We start from the raw sequence: 24,785 nt of genomic DNA, 5'->3' as shown, positions 1-24,785 counted from the left end.
TTCTGGAGAACAAGCCCTATGAAGAGCAGCTTAAAGAGCTGAGCATGTTTAGCCTGAAGAAGAGAAGGCTGAGAGGAGATAGGATAGCCATGTATAAATATGTGAGAGGAAGTCACAGGGAGGAGGGAACAAGCTTGTTTTCTGCTGCCCTGGAGACTAGGACACAATGGAACAATGGCTTCAAACTACAAGAAAGGAGATTCCATCTGAACATGAGGAAAAACTTCCTGACTGTGAGAGCTGTTCAGCAGTGGAACTCTCTGCCCTGGAGTGTGGTGGAGGCTCCTTGTTTGGAAGTTTTTAAACAGAGGCTGGATGGCCATCTGTCAGGTGTGCTTTAAATGCAATATTCCTGCTTCTTGGCAGAATGGGGTTGAATGGATGGCCCATGAGGTTTCTTCTAACTCTAGGATTCCATGATTCTACCAGAGAAGGAGACTCCAGTGGACTCCCAATGGATTCTGCTGTTAAGAGCTCTGACCATCAAGAAGTTCTTCCTAGGATTTAGGTGGAGCTCTTTCCCTTCAGTTTGAATCCAGTGCTCCATCCCTTTAGTCTCTGGAACAGCAGAAAATAAGCCCGCTCCATCTTTTGCATGACTTCCTTTCCAGTGTTTAAACATCATGTCCCATCTCAGACTTCTTTTCTCCAAGCTGAACATCCCCAGCTCCCTCAGCAACTCCTCAAACGGATTCATGCTTTCCAGATCTTTGTCCATTTTGGTGTCCACTTTGCAGCTGGTCAACATCCTAATTGCTACCAAGTTGGATTTTAACTGATTTAACCATATCTTTTGCCTTTTAATGGAGTCATTTCAGTTTGCTTTTAATTCTACATATAGTTTAAGTGCATTTTAGTAATATTGTGTTTTAATGTATGTTTTTGTACAGTAAGATTTCCATAGGCACAGAACCCATATCTGCAGTTTCACTGACTTGCAACTAAGATGAAAGGGTCTCTCTAGAAATTGGCAATTCATAAGGACCTAAGAGATTCCTAGAGAGAATACCTGTAGTTTCTTCAGGGTAGTTGTGTAATATGGTCGCACTCGAAGTCAGGTAAATTGGTGTTTGGCCATATCTGTGGTGCCAGGTAATTGTGGTTCAACCGGGAATGTATCCCTTACGGGATCTGACTATATTTCCGTTTTTCTGCACTTCTTTAAAGTTTTGTAAGCTGTCTTGGATTTTAGTTTCAGGTAGTTGATGAGACATTAATGAATTATTATTATTTGAAACGCAAAAAGATTAGAACAGAGCAAACAAGATCGCTATGCTGGCTGTTGTATTGGATCACACATCGGACACTTCCCAAGTGTCTAGAACTGTGTGATGTATCAGTGAATAATGTGTGCAGATACCAGTAAGGTGACCTTCTGCAGCTGGCAGATGGTAATTTTGTCAGCAGCAATTGTGTTTAAGTGCAGGCCAAGCTCTTTAGGCACTGCACCCAGTGTGCCGATCGCCACTGGGACCACCTTGATTGGCTTGTGCCACAGTCTTTGCAGTTCCATCTTTAAATCCTCATATCATGTCATCTTTTCCAGTTGTTTCTCTTCAATCATGCTGTCACCTGGGATTGCAACATCGACGATCCATACTTTGCTTTTTAACACAATGATGAGGTCAGGAGTCTTGTGCTCCAGAACTCTTTCAGTCTGAATCTGGAAGTTCCAGAGTAGTTTGACATGTTCATTTTCTGTAACGTTTTCTGGCTTGTGATCCCACCAGTTAGTTGTTGCAGGCAGATGGTATTTATGGCACAAGTTCCAATGAATCATCTGAGCAACGATGTTGTGCCTCTGCTTGTAGTCTGTCTGCACAATCTTCTTGCGGCAGCTGAGGATGGGATCTATTGTTTCATCTGCTTCCTTGCAGAGTCTACACTTGGGATCTGTCGTTGACTTTTCAATTTTGGCTTTGATGGCGTTGGTTCTAATGGCTTGTTCTCGGGCTGCCAGAATCAGTCCCTCCTTTCTCTCCTTCTTCAGAGTCCCATTTGTGAGCCACAGCCATGTTTTTTCTTTGTCAATTTGGCTCTCAATTATTCCCAGGAACTGTCCATGGAGAGAGAGCCTTCTTTTGCCAGTTTTCTCTTCTACTCTGGATTCTGTTTTTACCATATTCACTTTTTGTCTTTTGCACTTGAAGCAGTTTAATACTATTGACTTCCCTCAATGTTGATTTTTTTGACTGCCTTTCACATAATCTACCAGTGCATGTTTCTCTTCTTCTACTGTTTGTTTCACTTGCAGACGGCCTCTATTATTATTATTATTATTATTATTATTATTATTATTATTATTATTTTACTGATATTTCTGTTTTGAGAACCTTGGCAAGTGGGCCATGCTCTGGTATCACAGCAGATCAACGAATGGTTGGGTCCAATCATAAGCTCACAGGAGAGTGGTTCTGAGAGATCACTAATGAGAGCTCACAATTTTTCAGTTCCTTTCTTGGCTTGCCTTGTTTTCCAGTTCAGTATGGAAACTGCTCGTGTGTGTGTGAAGGATTTGGGCAGCCAAAGTCCTAAATAGTAACATTTCCAAATTCTGGAAAGTGTTTTGAAGAGCAATAAGAATCCTCTTGCATCCTTACCAGCACATGTGATGCACTGATTGATGGCAGGCTTTTCTTTGCTTTCTTTTCAGTGCAAAAAGAAGCACACCCTGGTGTGTCCGGACTTCTCCAAGCATGGGATCTGCCCCAGAGGCTCTCGTTGCAAACTGCAGCATCTGCAGCGGAAGCACTCAGCCGGAGCATCCAGCACCAAGACCGTCTTCCAGCGAGGCTCCTCTGAGTCAAAAAGGGGCCGCCCTGGAGTAAAGACCACCAGGTAAGAAGGCATGGCAGCCAAGGGCTGCTACTGTTAGGTGGATCTGGAATTGGTTAAGCAACCAAACCCCAAGGGTGCTCAATAATGTTTACCTGGAATACTGTGTCCAGTTCTGGGCACCACAGTTCAAAAGAGATATCGAGAAGTTGGAAAGTATCCAGAGGAGGGTGACTGAAATGATCAAAGATCTGGAGACTATGAATCCCTCTGAGGAGCACCTTAAAGAGCTGGAGATGTCTAGCCTGCAGAAGAGAAGGTTGAGAGGAGACATGAGAGCCATGTATGAATATGTGAAAGGATGTCATAAGGAAGATGGAACAGGCTTGTTTTCTGCTGCCTGGAAATTAGGACTCAATGGAGCCATGTCTTCAAATGACAGGAAAGGAGATTCCACCTGAACATTAGGAAGAACTTCCTGATCACACAATCTGTTCAACAGTGGAACTCTCTGCCTCGAAGTGTGGTGGAAGCTCCTTCCTTGGAAGCTTTTAATCAGAGGCTGGATGACCATCTTTCAGGGATACTTTGCGCTTTTCCTGCATGGCAAGGGTTGGACTAGATGGCCCATGTGGTCTCTTCCAACTCTATTATACTATGATTCTATTATCACCTTTCCTTAGAATGACAGAGTTGAAAGAAACTTCCAGGGTCATCCCGTCCAACCCCATGGTACCATGCAGAAAAAGCACAACCAAAGCACCCCAACAGATGGCCATCCAAAGAAGGAGCCTCAACTACACTCTGAGAGTTCTACTGTTGAGCAACTCTTCTCACAGTCAAGAAGTTCTTCCTAATGTTTAGGTGATGCAGCTCAAAATCCCGTTGGCCCAAAATCCCGTTGACGCTGTTGTCTCATGTTCAAATTTTTGTCTACTAAAGATCTCTTTCCCATGTGACTCTTGTCGAGCCAGGCGTCACCCTACCTGTATCCGTGCATTTCAGTTCTTCTGCCTAAGTGAAGTATCTTACATTTCTCCTTGTTGAAATTCAAGTTAGTTTTGGCCCAGCTCAAAGGTAATTTTGGATCCTGATCCTGTCCTCTGGAGTATTAGCTCTCCCTCCCAATTTGACATCATCCGCAGACTTGATAAGAAGCACACCCTGTAAACCTTCATCCAAGTCATGAATAAAGATGTTGAACAGCCCTGAAAGGCCCAAGAAAGAGTCCTCCTTATGCCCCTCCCACCCTCAATAGTCACTTCTTTTCAAAACGAAGAAAAGGAGCCATTGGAGCAGTGTTTCTCAACCTGGGGGTCAGGACCCCTGCAGGGGGACACAGGGGAGGAATTCAGAGGTGTCACCAAAGACCATCAAATACATGTTTCTGATGGTCTTAGGAACCCCTTTGGTAGAGAAGGCTGAAGATCTCTCCTACTGTCCTTCTCTTCCTTTTTGGAAACAGACAGCGAATCCTCCCAGCAAAAATCCTCCTCCTGCTCTCTGGATGTAGGCGGACTACAACTCCAAAACTCAAGGTCAATGCCCACCAAACTTTCCAGTATTTTCTGTTGGTCATGGGAGTTTTGTGTGCCAAGTTTGATTTGATTCCATCGTTGGTGGAATTCAGAATACTTTCTGATTGTAGGTGAACTATAAATCCCAGCAACTACAACTCCTAAATGTCAAGGTCTATTTCCCCCAAACTCCACCAGTGTTCACACTTGGGCATTTTGAGGATTCGGGCCAAGTTTGGTCCAGATCCATCATTGTTTGACTCCACAGTGCTCTCTGGATGTAGGGAACTACAACTCCAAAACTCAAGGTCATTGCCCACCAAACCTTCCAGTATTTTCTGTTGGTCATGGGAGTTTTGTGTGCCAAGTTTGATTCGATTCCATCGTTGGTGGAGTTCAGAATACTTTCTGATTGTAGGTGAGCTATAAATCCCAGCAACTACAACTCCCAAATGTCAAGGTCTATTTTCCTCAAACTCCACCAGTGTTCACACTTGGGCATTTTGAGAATTCGTGCCAAGTTTGGTCCAGGTCCATCATTGTTTGAGTCCACAGTGCTTTCTAGAGGTAGGTGAACTACAACTCAAAAACTCAATGCCCACCAAACCCAAATCCTTCCACCAAAAGCCCTCCTCCTGCTCTCTGGATGTAGGTGAACTACAACTCCAAAACTCAAGGTCAAAGCCCACCAAAACCTTCCAGTATTTTCTTTTGGTCATGGGAGTTCTGTGTGCCAAGTTTGATTTGATTCCATCTTTGGTGGAGTTCAGAATACTTGATTGTAGGTGAACTATAAATCCCAGCAACTACAACTCCTAAATGTCAAGGTCTATTTTCCCCAAACTCCACTAGTGTTCACACTTGGGCATTTTGAGGATTCGTGCCAAGTTATAAGTAAGTATAAAAAAAATATAAGTAAAGTATAAAAAAAGTTTGGTCCAGGTCCATCATTGTTTGAGTCCACAGTGCTTTCTAGATGTAAGTGAACTACAACTCCAAAACTCAAGGTCAAAGCCCACCAAAACCTTCCAGTATTTTCCATTGGTCATGGAAGTTCTGTGTGCCAAGTTTGGTTCAATTCCATTGTTGGTGGAGGTCAGAATGCTCTTTGATTGTAGGTGAACTATTAATCCCAGCAACTACAACTCTCAAATGACAAAATCAGTTTCATCCAGTGAATGTCCTCTCCGTCGTAGAGTCTTACAAACAGTGCCGGCTGCATTGGCGAATGCCGAAGGACACGACTTTGTGACCAGCTTCCTCCCAGGAGCACCTTTAGAGGTGGCTGCGCTTTGTTGTTGAACACGTCAGCATCCCAGCGTCAGCATTTTAAAATACAGCGCCTGGGGTAGGCCGCTGTCCCCAGTGTCCTTGGGGGCCTATCGATTGGGGCATCGCTGTGATGCTGGAGGCTCCTTCCTCCCTCGGACAGGCACTCTGTGGATTCCCCTATTAACTCCCCTGCCTCAAATGGAGCATTTTTCCCCCATGCTGCCTGCAACAATAAAACCAATTAACAACAAAACAACAGCAATGTCACTTTTGCACACTTTAATGACACTCATTTTAATTTGGAAGCTTCCTTGAATTTCAGGGGAAAGGTCTTGTCAGCATCACCCACTGTCCCCAAGACTGGGACTTGGTGCAGCTTACAAACGAAAACGATCACAACATAGCTAGAAATGTATGAAAAGACAACATTGAAAAATAATTATTTGAAAAATAATTTGTCTCACCCTGGTCATTCCACAGATATATAAACCCATTGTCCTAATTCCAACAGACCTCACTACCTCTGAGGATGCTTGCCATAGATGCAGGCGAAACGTCGGGAGAAATGCCTCTAGAACATGGCCATGTAGCCCGAAAAAACCCACAAGAACTGAATTTGGATTTTACATCTCATTTTTGAAATGTTGAGAGCTGTTTTGAATCTCAATCAAAAGATGAAAGTGATATATAAAATTATTATTATTATCATTTTACCGACACAAAAACACAGAATGTCACAGCAAATGAGATATCACAAAATCACAAGTTGAACATTTCCCAAGCATTTAGACTTATTATTATTATGATTTATTATTATTATTTGAAACACAACAAGATGAGTCCATAGCAGACACTCTGCTGCCTGTTATATTGGATCACACGTTGGACCCTTCCCAAGTTTCTAGGACTGTGTGATGTATCGGTGAATAATGTATGCAGATCCCAGTAAGGTGGCCTTTTGCAGCTGGCAGATGGTAATCTTGTCTGCGCCGATTGTGTTTAAGTGCAGGCCAAGGTCTTTAGTCACTGCACCCAGTGTGCCGATCACCACTGGGACAACCTTGACTGGCTTGTGCCAGAGTCTTTGCAGTTCCATCTTTAAATCCTCATATCATGTCTGCTTTTCCAGTTGTTTCTCTGCAATCCTGCTGTCACCTGGGATTGCGACATTGACGATCCATACTTTGTTTTTTAACATGATTGTGAGGTCAGGAGTCTTGTGCTCCAAAACTCTGTCTGTCTGAATTCAGAAGTCCCAGAGGAGTTTGGCGTGTTCATTCTCTGTAACTCTTTCTGGCTTGTGATCCCTGGTCGCTCTCTGGAATGGGGAGATGACTAGGGCAATAGACACGATCGCTCCAGAACGTCCCCTCTCAAGTAGCCGAACTAAACCAGCCCCTTGGTTTACTGAGGAGCTGGCAGCGTTGAAGCGAAAGAAGAGGGAACTAGAGGGCGTGTGGCGTTCGGATCCGAGCGAGCCAAATCGAACACGGTTTGTGTCCTTTTTAAGGTCATATGCCGCGGCAATAAGAGCCGCAAAGAAAACTTTCTTTGCGGCCACTATTGCGTCTGCAAAGAACCGTCCGGCTGAACTGTTCCGAGTTGTCAGAGGCCTGTTAAAACCCACCATTCAGGATGGGTGCCCTGATGACTCGGCAGCTCGCTGTGAAGCCTTTGCTCAGTTCTTTGCAGACAAAGTCGCTTTGATCCGCTCTGGACTGGATACCATATTAACGGCAGTCTCTGAGGATGTAACACGAGCATCTGCTTGTCCAATTTTGATGGATTCATTTCAATTGGTTCAAACCGAGGATGTGGACAAGGTGCTTGGAGGAATGAGAGCTACCACATGCATCCTAGACCCCTGCCCATCCTGGCTTCTAAAGGAGGCCAGTGGGGGATTGGCCGAGTGGGTTAAGGTGGTGGTTAATGCCTCCCTTCGGGAAGGCATATTTCCAGCCAGCTTAAAGCAAGCTGTGATAAAACCGCTGTTGAAGAAACCATCACTGGACCCCACTCAATTCGTCAACTATCGGCCTGTTTCCAATCTCCCCTTTTTGGGCAAAGTCATGGAACGTGTGGTGGCCTCACAACTCCAGGCATTCTTGGTAGACACGGATTATCTGGATCCGGCACAGTCTGGCTTTAGGCCGGGGCATGGTACCGAGACAGCCTTGGTCGCCTTAGTGGATGATCTCCGTCGGGAGCTCGACAGGGGGAGTGTGTCCCTGTTGGTGCTACTCGACCTCTCAGCGGCCTTCGATACCGTCGACCACGGTATCCTTCTGGGACGCCTCGCGGGAATGGGTCTCGGAGGTACTGCTTTGCAGTGGCTCCGGTCATTCCTCGAGGGTCGGTCTCAGAAGGTGTTACTGGGGGACTCCTGTTCTACCCCACAACCTTTGTTTTGTGGGGTTCCTCAGGGTTCAATACTGTCCCCCATGTTGTTTAACATCTACATGAAGCCGCTGGGTGAGATCATCCGGAGTTTCGGGGTGCGGTGTCATCTGTACACGGATGATGTCCAACTCTGTCACTCCTTCCCACCTGCTACTAAGGAGGCTGTCGAGGTCCTGAACCGGTGCTTGGCCGCTGTGACGGTCTGGATGGGGGAGAACAAATTGAAATTGAATCCAGACAAGACAGAGGTACTCCTGGTCAGTCGCAGGGCCGAACAGGGTATGGGGTTACAGCCTGTGTTAGACGGGGTTGCACTCCCCCTGAAGACACAGGTTCGCAGTTTGGCTGTGATCCTGGACTCATCGCTGAGCCTGGATCCCCAGGTTTCGGCGGTGACCAGGGGAGCATTCGCACAGTTAAGACTCGTGCGCCAACTGCGACCGTACCTGGGGAAGTCTGACTTGGCCACGGTAGTCCACGCTCTGGTTACATCCCGCCTTGATTACTGCAACGCTCTCTACGTGGGGTTGCCTTTGAAGACAGCTCGGAAGCTCCAACTAGTCCAACGGGCGGCAGCCATGGTACTAACAGGAGCAGGGCGCAGGGAGCATACAACTCCTCTGCTGTACCAGCTCCACTGGCTGCCGATTAGCTACCGGGCCCAATTCAAAGTGCTGGCATTGGCCTTTAAAGCCCTAAACGGTTCTGGCCCAACATATCTATCCGAACGTATCTCGGCCTATCAGCCCACCAGGACCCTAAGATCTTCGGGAGAGGCCCTTCTTTCCATCCCGCCTGCTTCACAGGTGCGGCTCGCGGGAACGAGAGACAGGGCCTTTTCTGTGGTGGCCCCGCGGCTTTGGAATGCCCTCCCTATAGAGATAAGATCAGCCTCCTCGCTGATAGTATTTCGGAAAAAACTCAAGACATGGATGTTTGAGCAAGCATTCGGCTAATCCGATGCAATGAAATCTCTGATCAAGGACTGGCAATCACAGACAACGAAATTGGATTATGATTTTAATTTAAGAGATGCATTGGTCTGTATTGGTGGCCCAATACTGTGTATTGTATATGTATGTGTTTTATATTTTTAATTGGAATATTGTTGTTTTTAAATGTTGTAAACCGCAATGAGTCGCCGTTTTAGGCTGAGATATTAGCGGTATACAAGTGTACTAAATAAATAAATAAATAAATAAATAAATAATCCCACCAGTTCTTTGTTGCAGGCAGATGGGATTTGTGGCACAAGTTCCAATGAATCATCTGAGCTATTATTATTATTATTATTATTATTATTATTATTATTATTATTAAACACTAGCACAGTGTTTCTCAACCTGGGGATTGGGTCCCCGGGGGGGGGGGTCACAAGGGGGGTTTCAGTGTGATCGCCAAAGATCATCAGAAAACAGACACTTTTGATGGTCTTAGGAACCCCTTTGGCAGAGGCGGCTGACGATCTCTCCACCTGTCTATTTCTTCCTTTTTGGAAACAGAGGGCGAATCTTCCCATCAAAAGCCCTTGTCCGCTGTGATTGGGTGACCTGTCACCCAGCCTCTCAGCCAAGCAGAAGACTGTTTCTGAGACTCCAAGCAGGGATGGGAGGGCAGGCATGCTCGGCGCATGGCATCATGTGCGAGCAAGAGAGAGCATGTGAGGCTGGAGGGAGGCTCATGCCAGTGAGTCCCTTCAAGGCATTGGGGTTCTTTGTGGGAAGTTTGGTTCAATTCCATCATTGGTGGAGTTCACAGTGTTCTTTGATTGTAAGTGAACTATAAATCCCAGTAACTACAACTCCCAAATGGCAAAATCAATCCCCCAACCCCACCAGTATTCAGATTTGGGCATATAATGTATTTGTGCCAAATTTGGTCCTGTGAATGAAAATACATCCTGCATATCAGATACTTACATTACAATTCATAACAGGAGCAAAATTAGAGTTCTGAAGTAGCAACAAAATTAATGTTATGGTTGGGGGTCACCATAACAAGAGGAACTGTATTAAGGGGTCACGGCATTAGGAAGGTTGAGAAACACTGTTCTAGCATGAGCTCTGTATCCACAGGGGATACTTTCCAGGCTTTGCATAATAGGGTATCGTATTATTTTCGAAGGGACGAGCAAGAGAGTTACGGAGAAGAGGGTCAATTTTGTACAGGAGTGAATAAGTGAAACTGTGGATAAGTGAAACCAAGTATATATTCTGTAGATATGGGGGTTGTACTGCATTAACCACATGAGTACAATTTAAACATACGTTTTTAAAAACAAGTAAAAAAGTAAACCTTAAACAACACATCAGCCTTTGACATCCCAGCACATGATGGACTACAACCCCCATCTTCTTCTATTGTTGGGTTGATGGGAACTCCATTTCCTCTGGCCAAGGGCAGGTTTGAGAAGGCTAGCCTGAAACAGGCCATCGAGCCAGAAGCTCAAGGGCTCCGAAAGTGACCCACATCATCGCAGGCAGCAGATCTATTTATATGGTCCCCAGAATAGAAGAGGTAGAGTGGTGGGCTAATTCTATCCGTGACACTCCTGGCAGGAGCATCTCCATCACCTCCCACCCCACTGGACCCTTCCCAAGCCTTCTCTCCACGCCTGGTCTGATCTGGTGTAGACTTTCAGATCAGGGACAGCCCAAATGCATAGCACTCAAACTGAGCCATTTGGGATGGCAGCATCTTTTGGAGGGAGCCAAGAAGGGTGCAGATGTGCCCTGCAAACCGTTACTCTCTTCCTTCCTTCCCCAAGATTGCAATGCGGCATTTCATAGGATCAGTAACTTAGCTGCCCAGTGATGCCCAGATTAGGTAATTGTAATGCAATTTATTAGAAAAGGCATAAAAGGAGTGGATAAACGACAACTCCTATAACCAAAGTACAACTCCCCCAAACAACACCAGTAATGATGGGCATGTGTGCCAAGTTTGGTCCAGTTGGGATCACACTTCTCTCTGGATATTGGTGAACTACAACTGCCATAATCCTCTGTCATTCCCCCATAAATCCCACCAGTACGTAATTGATCATCCTGAGAAAAATGTATAATATCACAAAGGATGATCACCTCACCCGCCTCATAGGAAACCTGCTACAAAACAGGAGCTTTTTTGTTGAGTTCCAGGGGCCAGAGAAGCAGATGGCGGAAACAGAAGAACGGCCTGCCTCAGGGGAGCGTGCTTGCTCCATCCATGTTCAACATCTACACAAATGACCAGCCACTGCCAGAAGGGACAGAGAGCTTCATCTATGCTGATGATCATGACATTACTGCTCAAGCAGGGAGCTTTGAGATGGTAGAACAGAAGCTTTCCTAAGCTCTAGGTGCTCTTACTGCCTATTACAGGGAAATCCAGCTGATCCCCAACCCATCTAAAACACAGACATGTGCCTTTCATCTCAAGAACAGACAAGCATCCCGAGCTCTGAAGATCACCTGGGAAGGAATCCCACTGGAGCATTGCAGCGCACCAAAATGCCTAGGAGTCACTCTGGACCGTTCTCTGACCTACAAGAAGCACTGCCTGAACATCAAGCAAAAAGTGGGTGCTAGAGACAATATCATCATACAGAAGCTGACTGGCACAACCTGGGGGTCACAACCAGATACAGTGAAGACATCTGCCCTTGCGCTATGCTACTCTGCTGCTGAGTATGCATGCCCAGTGTGGAACACATCTCACCACACTAAAACAGTGGATGTGGCTCTTAATGAGACATGCCGTATCATCACGGGGTGTCTGCGCCCTACACCACTGGAGAAATTACACTGCTTAGCCGGTATTGCACCACCTGACATTTGCCGGGAAGTAGCAGCCAATAGTGAAAGGACCAAGGCAGAGACATCTCCAGCTCATCCCCTGTTTGGTTATCAGCCAGCACGTCAAAGACTTAAATCAAGAAATAGTTTTCTAAGATCTACAGAGACACTCGCTGGAACACCTCAGCAAGCGAGAGTCCAAAAGTGGCAGGCTCAAACCCAGAACCTCAACCAATGGCTGATACCAAATGAGAGACTCCCTCCTGGGCACACAGAAGACTGGGCGACTAGGAAGGCGCTGAATAGACTGCGCTCTGCCACCATGAGATGCAGAGCCAACCTCAAGAAATGGGGCTACAAAGTGGAATCCACAACATGCGAGTGGGGAGAAGAACAAACCATTGACCACCTGCTGCAATGCACCCTGAGCCCCGCCACATGCACAAGGGAGAACCTTCTTGCAGCAACACCAGAGGCACTCCAAGTGGCCAGCTACTGGTCAAAGGACATTTAATCAACTACCAAACTCACAAATTCTGTATTTTGTTTGTTTGCTTGCTTTGTTCTGTTAGAAATGTAATATAATCGACTGGTTGCCCTGACACGATAAATAAATAAATAACCCCAAGATTCCTCCCTGAGGACTGGAGGAAAGTTGGAGAGACTTTAGAGACCTGGGAACCTTTCAGACAAGGCTTGCAGAAGGAGAATCAGACACTGTGTGAATGATGGTTGGAAAGTCTGGAGGAAGAGGAGCTCCAGATGGGCAGCCACATCCGCACACTTTCTCTATATCGGTCCCTCGCGATTCCACCTCACATCTCCCAGTTCTTCCTTCTATGGTATCCGCTGGTGGCGCGGATACCCTTTGCGGACCCCTCCCGAGTTATCCTGGGTGACAGAATAAACTTGGAATGGCACCCGGCTTACATCCCTTGTGCCAATGAGGTGTAAAATACTTCCTCGCTGCTTGCTCGTTTTAGGTTGAGCATGCGACAGGTGCCGTGTGTGTGTCCGCACTTGCGTTTGTGTGTTGTGGAGGATGGATATCCGAAGCCTCTAATCCTTGTCTGTGAAGGGGAAAGGACCGGAGAAGAGCCTTTTAAATAGCAGCACAAACTCCCTCCGTCTTTATTAGCGGTGCCGACAGGGATGTCAGAGATGATAAAACGTCACATTAGCTGGATGTGCTTAGAGGCGCAGGAGTCTGTGGGCTGGAAGGAAGGAACTCCTGTGCAAGGTCCCACAGCTGAGCCAAGGGGGTCACAAAGAAGAGGATCCTAGAGTTGGAAGAGATCACAAAGGCCATCCAGTCCAACCTTCTTCGGACAGGCAGGAAGAGACAATCAAAGATGAAAGGTTAGAAGGCAGGATCATCAAGTTTGCAGACAACATCAAATTGGGAGGGATAGCCAATACTCCAGAGGATAGGAGCAGGATTCAAAACGATCTTGACAGATTAGAGAGATGGGCCAAAACTAACAAAATGAAGTTCAACAGTGATAAATGTAAGATACTCCACTTGGGCAGAAAAAACGAAATGCAAAGATACAGAATGGGGGACGATGACTGGCTTGAGAGCAGTACATGTGAAAAAGATCTTGGAGTCCTCGTGGACAACAAGTTAAACATGAGCCAACAATGTGATGTGGCGGCAAAAAAAAAGCCAATGGGATTTTGGCTTGTATCAATAGGAGCATAGTGCCTAGATCCAGGGAAGTCATGCTCCCCATGCTCTATTCTGCCTTGGTTAGACCACAGCTGGAATATTGTGTCCAATTCTGGGCACCACAATTGAAGAGAGATATTGACAAGCTGGAACGTGTCCAGCGGAGGGCGACTAAAATGATCAAGGCTCTGGAGAACAAGCCCTATGAGGAGCGGCTTAAGTAGTTGGGCATGTTTAGCCTGAAGAAGAGAAGGCTGAGAGGAGATATGATAGCCATGTATAAATATGTGAGAGGATGCCACAGGGAGGAGGGAGCAAGCTTGTTTTCTGCTTCCTTGGAGACTAGGACGCGGAACAATGGCTTCAAACTACAAGAGAGGAGATTCCATCTGAACATTAGGAAGAACTTCCTGACTGTGAGAGCCGTTCAGCAGTGGAACTCTCTGCCCCGGAGTGTGGTGGAGGCTCCTTCTTTGGAAGCTTTTAAACAGAGGCTGGATGGCCATTTGTCAGGGCTGATTTGAATGCAATATTCCTGCTTCTTGGCAGAATGGGGGTGGACTGGATGGCCCATGAGGTCTCTTCCAACTCTTTGATTCTATGATTCTATGATTGTAGGTGAACTATAAATCCCGGAGGATCTTAATCTTCTTGATGGTTCATAGGGGGAGATGCGTTCGAACAGGTAATTTGGGCCGAGGCCATTTAGGGCTTTATAGGCCAAAGCCAGCACTTTGAATTGTGCCCTAAGTACTAAAGCTGGAGTACAGTACTCTTCCAGGGAATGTGGAGGAAGCTCCTTCTTCGAAGGTTTTTGAAGAGAGGCTGGGTGGCAATCTGTCAAGGCTGCTTAGATTGTGCTTTTCCTGCATGGCAGAAGCAAGTTGGACTTGATGGAGCATGTGGTCTCTTCCAGTTCTATGATTCTATTACCTTAAAATTGTGCTAGGGCAGCAGTGGTTCCCAACCCATGGACTGTGGCCCACTGTTGGGCTGCAAGACCTAAATTAAGGTCTGCATCTCTAGATGATTAAATATGGTTTTCTGTGGGCGAGTAGATGGAGACTACTGGATGACATGTTCTTTATCAGAAATTAGAGGTGATGTAGTCTATCCAATGCAGTTATCTGACTCAGCACCCCAAATAACCAAACTGAATCTAAAGTTGACCAAAAACTGATTCATAACCCTTTTGGGGTTGGAAAGTGGTCCTTGCTCAAAGTAGTCCCAGATCAGGTGGTCCCTGGTCAAAGAAAGGTTGAGGACCACTGGTTTAGCTCCTTGGGAACATTATCAGTGTGTGTGAGAGAGGGTACTAATGTTGGAGAGTGATCCCTGGCCAAAGTGGTCCCTGGTCAACCAGTCCCTGGTCAAAATGGTCCCTGGTCAAGTGATCTGTGCTAGAGCAGTGGTTCTCAACCTGGGGTCCCCAGATGTTTGTGGCTTTCAACTCCCAGAAATCCTAACAGCTGGTAAACTGGTTGGGATTTCTGGGAGTTGTAGGCCAAAAACATATGGGGACCCCAGGTTGGGAACCACTGTGCTAGAGGATCTTAAAAAGCCTAGAGAAGTGTTCTCTTTAGGAACACCTAAATACTCCAGCATCTGCTGAAGTTGACCAGAGGGTTGCACAAAAGGACTTAGGGATTCCTAGATACAACGCAATAAGCAAATCTGCAAAAGCCCAACTCCAGCATCTGCTGCAAGTTGACCAGAGGGTTGCACTAAAGGACTTAGAGATTCCTAGATGTAACATAATAAGCAAATGAAATCTGCAAAAGCCCAGACCCACAAATGTGAGGTGCCCACTGTACTTTGCAGTACACTTAGGTAAGTGTTCAGGTAATCCTTATTATACTATACCTTCAGCCTCAAAAAGGGGTTTCTTCCTTTCTCAGTCACAATTTATGGCAGAACCTCTACCAACCTTTTACCAGGGTGGAGAGACCCTCCTATAAACCTTGTTCTGTAACCTTATGTTCTACAGAAAGGAGGAGGGAGAAGAAGAAGATGCCGATGATGACGAAGAACTAGCCGGACCCTCCCGATCTGATCAGGAGACTTGGCAGCCCCGATGCCACTCACACACCAGCAAACTCTCCAAACTGCCGTCCTTCATCTCCCTCCGGTCACCCCCAACTTCTCCAGAGGAGGAGGAGGTCCAGAAGCCAGAGAAGGACAAGCATGCGGAGGAAACAGGTATCAATGGGGCTGGCTTTCTTTGAGGAAAGAAGGATACCTTTCCCTCCTTTGGTGGCTCTCCTTTCTCAGGAAGACACACAGAAAGAGAGTGCAGCATTTCGATATTTCAGATGTTCTTGATATTTATCACTGGATCACAATTCTTGGGCAGAAGGTGGAATGAAAGTCATGCCCAGGAAGCAATTAGTTGAAAGCTTGAGAGTAAAAGGAACGTGTGGGGAGAATACAGCCAGCCCTCCACATCTGTGGGTTTAACTTTTACAGATTTGATTATAATATGAATTCCTCTTGGAATCTCTGGGCCCTCCAGCACAATTCTGTGGTCAGTGTTCAGCAGAAAGGAGGACCTTGAGCAGTGGTTCTCAACCTGAGGGTCCCCAGGCGTTTTGGCCTCCAACTCCCAGAAATCCCAGCCAGTTTACCAACTGTTACGATTTCTGGGACTTGAAGGCCAAAACATCTGGGGACCCACAGGTTGAGAACCACTGACCTAGAGGTTCCTGGAAAGGTGGTCTCTCTTATTTACCAAAGAGTGTTTATTGGCATTTTCCCCACTTTCGCAAAGGGCCCTGTACTTCTAATCCCTCAAATGGAGAGGGCTGGCTGTCATGTGTAGTAGATTATTCTTCTAATACTAGGATAAAATGGGAGAGGAACAAGATCCTCATCATCATCCCCATGCATGGGACGAGGGAATGGTACTCCATAACAGAAGGATGATTGTTCCTTTTAAGGGTGCATTCAGTGCTGTGGAATTCTAGGATTTGTAGTTTTGCAAGGTCTTTAGCCTTCTCTGCCAAAGTGTGCTGGTACCTCACTAAACTACAGCTCCCAGGGTTCCATAGCATTGAGTCACTGCAGTCAAAGGGGTGTCAAACTGCATTCATTCCACAATATAGATGCATCCATAGATGGTTTGATGCTTGACCCAAATCCAAGTCTCATTCCAAAGTCTGTTGGTGAAAGATATACAGATAGGTTGAAATCCTTAAAATATATTTTTTCTTGTATTTTCAATTGCTTTGTGTAAACAGAGAATATCACTACTTGGAAAATAAAATACAGGACTCCCTGTTGACCTCAGTAAAAAGTGTTCAGGCTTGCAAACTGGCTACAGTTCAATGCTATTGAGGCCTGACTTGAATAGAGCTATTGAATCAATGGAATTTACCCATTTATAGTTCTGGGGTTCATAGTCTCATCCAGGTTGGACTAATCAACATAATCAATAGGACACCATAACAGACCTATCCCTGACAGGTAGACATACAACCTCCCCTGAAATCTCTTGAAGGACAATTGGTCACTTTTGGGGGAAGTGCTTTTGGAGAAAGCTCTTACATGGGATGGCAACCTTTTCTAGTGTTGTAGTTTGGGGCTGTCAAATTGGGTTCAGCTTCAAGAAATCCTATAAATTAGAATTGTCCAAAGAACCCTGTTATTAGCAGCTCTGCTCAGGTCTTGCAAATTCAGGACTGTTGTTTCCTTGATGGAATCTATCCATCTGTAAAGTAACCTTTCTTGTTTCCTGATACTTTCCTCTTTGTGGTTTTGGTGTGCTTTAGAATCTTTTCCAACTTGTGGTAACCCTAAGGAGGAGCCTTCTATGGGGTTTTCTGGGGCCGAGAGCATATGACTTGCCTGGGCTCACCCTGTGGGTTTCCATGGCTGAGCAGAGATTCAACTGTTGTCTCCACAGTCGTCTTCTTCACTAATCCTGACTGAGCAGATAAATCTTTACTAACCTTCTTCCATCATAAGAATCTTGAGAATGACTGAAATCCTGTTGCTGTGTGCCTTCAGGTCATTTCTGACTTCTAGTGGCCCTATGGCTGACCTATCATGGGGGTTTTGTGGGCTGAGAGAGTGTAACTCACCCAAGATCACTCACTAAGTGAGGAATCAAATCTTCTAACACTCAAGCCAATTCAATGTGCTGGCTCACTTTAGTAAGCGTCACTGTCTTTTCCAGGAGACGTATTATGTCAGTCTGTGCCCAAAGTGCTATAGCCTCAGTTGACTCATTTTGAGTTCTACGGAGAAGCCAGATTATGTTGGCTCTCAAATCTTTTAATTTGTCTTTTTGGTAGTTCTAGGGAAGTCATGCTACCCCTCTATTCTGCTTTGGTTAAACCACACCTGGAATATTGTGTCCAATTCTGGGCACCACAATTTGAGAGAGATATTGACAAGCTGGAATGTGTCTAGAGGAGGGCGACTCAAAAGATCAAGGGTCTGGAGAACAAGCCCTATGAGGAGCTGGGCATATTTAGCCTGAAGAAGAGAAGGCTGAGAGGAGACATGATAGCCATGTATAAATATGTGAGAGGAAGCCACAGGGAGGAGGGAGCAAGCTTGTTTTCTTCTTCCCTGGAGACTAGGACACGGAATAATGGCTTCGAACTACAAGAAAGGAGATTCCATCTGAACATGAGAAAAACTTCCTGACTGTGAGAGCCGTTCAGCAGTGGAACTCTCTGCCCTGGAGTGTGGTGGAGGATCCTTCTTTGGAAGCTTTTAAGCAGAGGCTGGATGGCCATCTGTCAGGGGTGATTTGAATGCAATATTCCTGCTTCTTGACGGGGTTGGACTGGATGGCCCATGAGGTCTCTTCCAACTCTTTGATTCTATGATTCTATGAGAGGTATCCAAAAGCAAGGGAAGGTTCTCTTAGCCTTCCCTTGCTAAGAGATTGGGATCAGAGTGGCCATTTAGGAAGTTTACTTTTGTTGTCCTAGTTTCTGGAGCAGCAGAAAAACAAGTTTGCACTTTCTCAATGTGACATCCTTTCAGATATGTAAACATAGCTCTCACGTTGCCTTCTTAAGCCTTCTCTTGTCCAAGCTAAGCATATCGAGCTCCCCAAGCCGCTCCTCAGAGGGATTGATAGTTTTCAGACTTGACTACCTCACTACTTCTGAGGATGTTTGCCATAGATGCAGCCAAAACGTCAGGAGAGAATGCCTCTAGAATGTGGCCATAGAACTCGAAAAACCTACAACAACCTAGTTTCAGACTTTGAGTTTTTTGGTTGCCCTTGCCTGGACCATTTGTGGTCTACTAAGCTTCTGGGATCCCTTTTGCATGATTGTCCTGTCTCTCTCCTTCATTCGCCTTTGCTTCCTTTCTCACAGAAGGTTTGCCTTCATGCATTCTTCCTGGCTAAGCACTGGAGCCCCACCTGAGTTGGCAATCCTCCGCAGGTGACGGAGGGAGACACCTTTCCATATTTCACCTCCGCATTAAGTCTCTTGCGCTGGAGCAAAGGCTCCTCTTCCCTTCCGGAGCATGCAGGCGGCCGTGGTCCAACACGGGGCCCTTCCAAGAGAGTGCTAATTTAATTAGAAAGCACCCATTTTAGTTAATTTGTTCGAGAAGATCACTGCGGGCTCCTGGAGAGAACAGATGTTTCTCTCTCCCCCGATGAACGTTCTGGGGTTTGTAAATGGCTCCACTCAGCCTTGTTTAGGAGAGAAAAGAGGATTTTATGGCGGCAAACGACCCTTTCTGTAAACATTTTACAGCTCTCTGCACGTTTGAGTGAGGATAAACCCCTGGCAACTCGGCGGGCTGCAAATTTGCGACCATACGGGCATCATTTTATTGTCATATTTCACGGTCGTAACGTTAATGGAAGATGCTCGCTCCAGTCTTTTTTAACGGCTCCGCTGAGCATGCTCAAAACACTCTCACTTCGGAGGAATCCGCGGAAGGTACGGCCCCGTCGGTTTGGGTTTAGCTATCCTGTTTCTGCAGGAACAACTCTGAGAGCATCCCTCTTTCTCCCTCCAAGTTTTGCACCATACGCACCCAAGTCTGGAATGCTTTCCTCGCCCGACTGGGAATCCTTTCTCCAGTGTGGTCCTTCGGTGGGCAACAACTGGCCCTTCCAGCTTGGGTTGGGTTGCCTGCTGTGAAGTCCCTCTGCTGATATGGAAAACATATCGAGAGCAGCTGGGCTGAGAACCAAGGATGTAAATCTTTGCCTATTTTGTCCTGACATAGAAGGACGAATCATTTCCAACGTCGTTTCTTTCCAGCTGCAGAAGAAAACGCACATTTCTGCACAGTGCATTTCCTGTCATCTCCAAGTTTTGCAAGGAATTATTAGAAATGCATCTTTTTCTGCAAGGAAAAAACCCAACTTTTTTTCCTCAGAACATTTTTCTTTTTGACATTAAAACCACTATTTTCCTTGTATTGTCGAAGGCTTTCATGGCTGGAATCACTAGGTTCTTGTGGGTTTTTTCGGGCTATAGGGCCATGTTCTAGAGGCATTTCTCCTGATGTTTCGCCTGCATCTATGGCAAGCATCCTCAGAGGTAATGAGATCTCACTACCTCTGAGGATGCTTGCCATAGATGCAGGCGAAACGTCAGGAGAAATGCCTCTAGAACATGGCCCTATAGCCCAAACCCCCCCCCCCCCAAGAACCACTATTTTCCTGCCCAAAAAAAACATGTTTTCCATGCAAAAAAAAGAGAGAAAGTAAACTGCATACCTTTTCACACATAAACCACATAGAATCATAAAGTTGGAAGAGACCTGGTGGGCCATCCAGTCCAACCCCATTCTGCCAAGAAGCAGGAAAATCGCGTTCAAAGCACCCCTGACAGATGGCCATCCAGCCTCTGTATTGTCGAAGGCTTTCATGGCTGGAATCACTGGGTTGTTGTAGGTTTTTTCGGGCTATATGACCATGTTGAAGTGAAGACATCTGCCCTTGTGCTATGCTACTCTGCTGCTGAGTATGCATGCCCAGTGTGGAACACATCTCACCACACTAAAACAGTGGATGTGGCTCTTAATGAGACATGCCGCATTATCATGGGGTGTCTGCGCCCTACACCACTGGAGAAATTACACTGCTTAGCTGGTATTGCACCACCTGACATCCGCCGGGAAGTAGCAGCCAATAGTGAAAGGACCAAGGCAGAGACATCTCCAGCTCGTCCCTTGTTTGGGTATCAGCCAGCACGTCAACGACTCAAATCAAGAAATAGTTTTCTTAGATGTACAGAGACACTAGCTGGAACACCTCAGCAAGCGAGAGTTCAAAAGTGGCAGGCTCAAACCCAACACCTCAATCCGTGGGTGATACCAGATGAGGGACTCCCCCCCTGGGCACACAGAAGACTGGGCGACTTGGAAGGTGCTGAACAGACTGCGCTCTGGCACCACGAGATGCAGAGCCAATCTTAAGAAATGGGGCTACAAAGTGGAATCCACGTCATGCGAGTGTGGAGAAGAGCAAACCACTGACCACCTGCTGCAATGCACCCTGAGCCCTGCCACATGCACCATGGAGGACCTTCTTGCGGCAACACCAGAGGCACTCCAAGTGGCCAGATACTGGTCAAAGGACATTTAATCAACTACCAAGTTTGCAAAATTTGTGTTTTTTGGGGGTTTTTTATCTGTTTGTTTGTTTTGTTCTGTTAGAAATGTAATACAATGTTCTGGTTGCGGATGACACGATAAATAAATAAATAAATATACCATGTTCTAGAGGCATTCTCTCCTGACGTTTCGCCTGCATCGATGGCAAGCATCCTCATAGGTAGTGAGGTCTGTTGGAAGTAGGAAAATGGGTTTATATATCTGTGGAATGACCAGGGTGGGGCAAAGGACTCTTTTCGTCTGCTGGATCTTTTCGTCTGCTGGATCAATTTCAACAGAAAGGAGGAAACCATGAAAATGAATAAAATCTGGCTGCCAGTATTAAAAAACTCTAAAATTAGAACAGCACATCAATAGAGAGAAAACATGCAAAGACATCTAATCGCCTCTCAACAAAAGATTGCTCCAGGCACTGCCAGGCAATCAAATGCTAATCAAGGTGTTCAGTTGAAACATTCACACCTAGCTCCGGCAGACAGGCGAAACGTCAGGAGAAATGCCTCTAGAACATGGCCATATAGCCCCCCAAAAAACCCTACAACAACCCACCCAGCCTCTGTTTAAAAGCCTCCATAGAAGGAGCTTCCACCACACTTTGGGGCAGAAAGTTCTTCAGCTGAACAACTCTCACAGTCAGAAAGTTTCTACAGAGGATGATTCGCTGGTACATATCAGGATGTGTGAATACATGGGGAAATGGCACAGACATTTTGCTGCTGTGTTCTCCATCTCTAAGGGGCTGTTTCTGGTGTTTGGAAGGCCGTTTCTCCAGCCACAAAAATAACAAAAACCATTATTTCTGTCTGCTGAAGATGCTTCTGGGCAATAGGTGCAAATGCATGGGGGGGAAAGCTGCCAGTTATGGGATCCAGAAGAGATGGAGAACAACAGGGAAGAGAAAGATGGGTCACCTAAGCATGAAGGCTAGTTTAGGATATCAGTGGAGAGTGAGTGAACAAATTCCTTGGAACTTGGACATTTCATAGAATCCTAGAATTGGAAGAGACCTCATGGGCCATCTAGTCCAACCCCATTCTGCCAAGAAGCAGAATAATTATATTCAAAACACCCCCAACAGATGGCCATCCAGCCTCTCTTTAAAAGCCTCCAAAGAAGGAGCCTCTACCACACTCCAGGGCAGAGAGTTCCACTGCTGAACAGCTCTCACAGTAAGGACATTCTTCCTAATGTTCAGATGGAATCTCCTTTCCTGTAGTTTGAAGCCATTGTTCCATTGTGTCCTAGTCTCCAGGGTAGCAGAAAACAAGCTTGCTCCCTCCTCCCTATGACGTCCCCTGACATATTTATACATGGCTATCATGTCCCCTCTCAGCCTTCTCTTCTTCAGGCTAAACATGCCCAACTCCTTAAGCCGCTCCTCATAGGGCTTGTTCTCCAGACCCTTGATCATTTTAGTCGCCCTCCTCTGGACACATTCCAGCTTGTCAATATCTCTCTTGAATTGTGGTGCCCAGAATTGGACACAATATTCCAGATGTGGTCTAACCAAAGCGGAATAGAGGGGTAGCATTTTTTATTTATTTATTTATTTATTTGATGCACTTATTAACCGCCATTCTCAGCCCATAAGGGCGACTCATGGCGGTGTACAGTACACATAAAAGACAGTTACAAAGAGCGAGTTTCAACAACATATAGACTATACAACAACTACAGACTACACTAAAAATCCGCTTCGTCTCTTGGTGGAATCATAGCCAATCTCATATTCCTTGTTCCATTCCAGTTCTCATAACCGTGTTGTTTAGCACTTAATTGAATGCCCTCTCGAAAAGCCATGTCTTAAGGCTTTTTGGAAAGGACATGAGGGAGGGCGCCTGTCTGATGTGTACAGGGAGAGTGTTCCACAGCCGGGGGGCCACCACCGAGAAGGCCCTCTCCCTCGTCCCCGCCAGACGTGCCTGTGAGGCAGGCGGGATCGAGAGAAGGGCCTCCCCAGACGATCTCAAGGTCCTCGTGGGCTCGTAGGCCAAGATGTGGTCGGAAAGGTATTTTGGGCCGGAACCGTTTAGGGCTTTGTAGGCCAAAACCAGCACCTTGAATTGGGTCCGGTAGCAAATCGGCAGCCAGTGGAGCTGGGACAACAAGGGCGTTGTGTGCTCCCTGCCACCCGCTCCAGTTAGTAACATGGCTGCCGCGCGCTGAACCAGCTGAAGCTTCCGGGCCGTCTTCAAGGGCAGCCCCACGTAGAGAGCGTTGCAGTAGTCCAGGCGGGATGTGACGAGAGCATGTACCACCGTGGCCAAGTCAGACATTACTTCCTTAGATCTAGACACTATGCTCCTATTGATGCAGGCCAAAATCCCATTGGCTTTTTTGCCACTGCATCACATTGTCAGGCAATTAATTAATCATCTAGCCATCCAGAAAACTCATGAGCTTAGTTTTCTTCTGGCTACTAAATCTTTACACAGAGTGGCTCATGTACGTATTCATAAAATAAAAGTTTCAGGAAAAGTGTGTTTTCTAAAGCTCTCTGTCTTCCAATGATGTATTTTCACCTGCATGAAAATGGTAGCCATCCTGTCAGGACCTGGGTGTGAAGGAGCTCCTGGATTTCCATTTCTGGCATCCTGAATAGTTCCTCTTCAACAGGCGCCCTCCCTGTGCTTGTGGGGTACAGATCCGTTCCCCCAAAGCCTCAGGTGGTTGCTTTCCACCTTGTTTCCTCTTGTCGTGTCCGTAGCTTAGCAATGATTCATGTCATTCAGGCAAGTCGTGGCCTCAGAGGATTGTGTTGCCTCGTTCCGTGTGCCTGTGTCAGGCTCTCTCCTCCACAAAAGCGCACACGCATTGCTGCCTGATTCCCCGGTATCCCAATATCCCACCACAGCTCAGTCCCCTGGTTGAGTGTCTCATCTGGCGTACGCTGGCAAATCCATGTGCCATCAGGCATACCGAACAAATTAATGAAAAAGCATCACACACCCCTTTCATAATTGAGTTAACAAACCTCTAATATAATTGCTTTCCTAACTCGGGCTGCTGGTTGCACCAGATTATGCCCACAACAGCAAATATCCCCGATTTGCTTCCACTTCGTTCCATAAGAAATTCTGCTTCCAGAAAACACAAATTCTAGTTTACAGTCAGTTTCAGCATGATGCTTTGGTCAGGTTGGTGAAAGATGCCAAACACGTCATATTAGCTCCGCGTTTCTCAACCTGAGGGTCAGGACCCCTGGGGAGGATCGCAAGGGGGACCCCCAATTTTATTGTTGGTGGGGTTCAGGAGGCTCTTTGATTATAGGTGAGCTATAATTCTCAGCAACTTCAACTCCCAAATATCAAGGTCTATTTCCCCCAAACTCCACCAGTGTTCGCATTTGGGCATATTGAGTAATTGTGCCAAGTTTGGTCCAGATCCATCTGTCGCACCTCAAAGTAGAGTCGCCTTGCTTAGGACACCAAAGAACATACCAGCAGTAGTCTTTATGGTTTATTAAAGTAAAAGATAAAAAGTTCAAAAAGGCAAAAGTATATTTCAAAAGATCAGTCCAAGGTAGCATAGGCAAACAAGATCCATGCAGACACAGGTAAGGCAAAGTCCCATGAGAACATGACAAAGTCCTAAAACATGAACATGAAAGCTGCAAGATAAATCCAAAGTCTCTTGGTTGAAGCGGGAAGTTGCTCTGACACTGAGCCACATTCAAACAGCCTGTTTAATACTCTTTGGACAACATGAAAGCGTTCCTATGACCCCGAGCCTCCCTCTCTTGCCTGCTAGTGATCCTGATACTCCTTTGAACCT

At 46.2% G+C, this 24,785-nt stretch overlaps 1 protein-coding gene across 1 annotated transcript in view; it reads left to right on the top strand.

The window, feature by feature from the left end:
- Positions 1-24,785, top strand: part of ZC3H3 (zinc finger CCCH-type containing 3) — a 225,226-nt gene that overhangs the window by 178,995 nt on the left and 21,446 nt on the right. Inside the window, exons 8-9 of the mRNA XM_067467003.1 lie at positions 2,654-2,838; positions 15,397-15,608. Of these exons, the coding sequence (XP_067323104.1) occupies positions 2,654-2,838; positions 15,397-15,608 (397 nt within the window). The remainder of the gene's footprint in view (positions 1-2,653; positions 2,839-15,396; positions 15,609-24,785) is intronic.

Source organism: Anolis sagrei, chromosome 4 (assembly GCF_037176765.1).
Source record: "Anolis sagrei isolate rAnoSag1 chromosome 4, rAnoSag1.mat, whole genome shotgun sequence".
NCBI classification, from domain to species: Eukaryota; Metazoa; Chordata; class Lepidosauria; order Squamata; family Dactyloidae; genus Anolis; species Anolis sagrei.
This window is presented reverse-complemented; position numbering and strand designations above follow the sequence as displayed.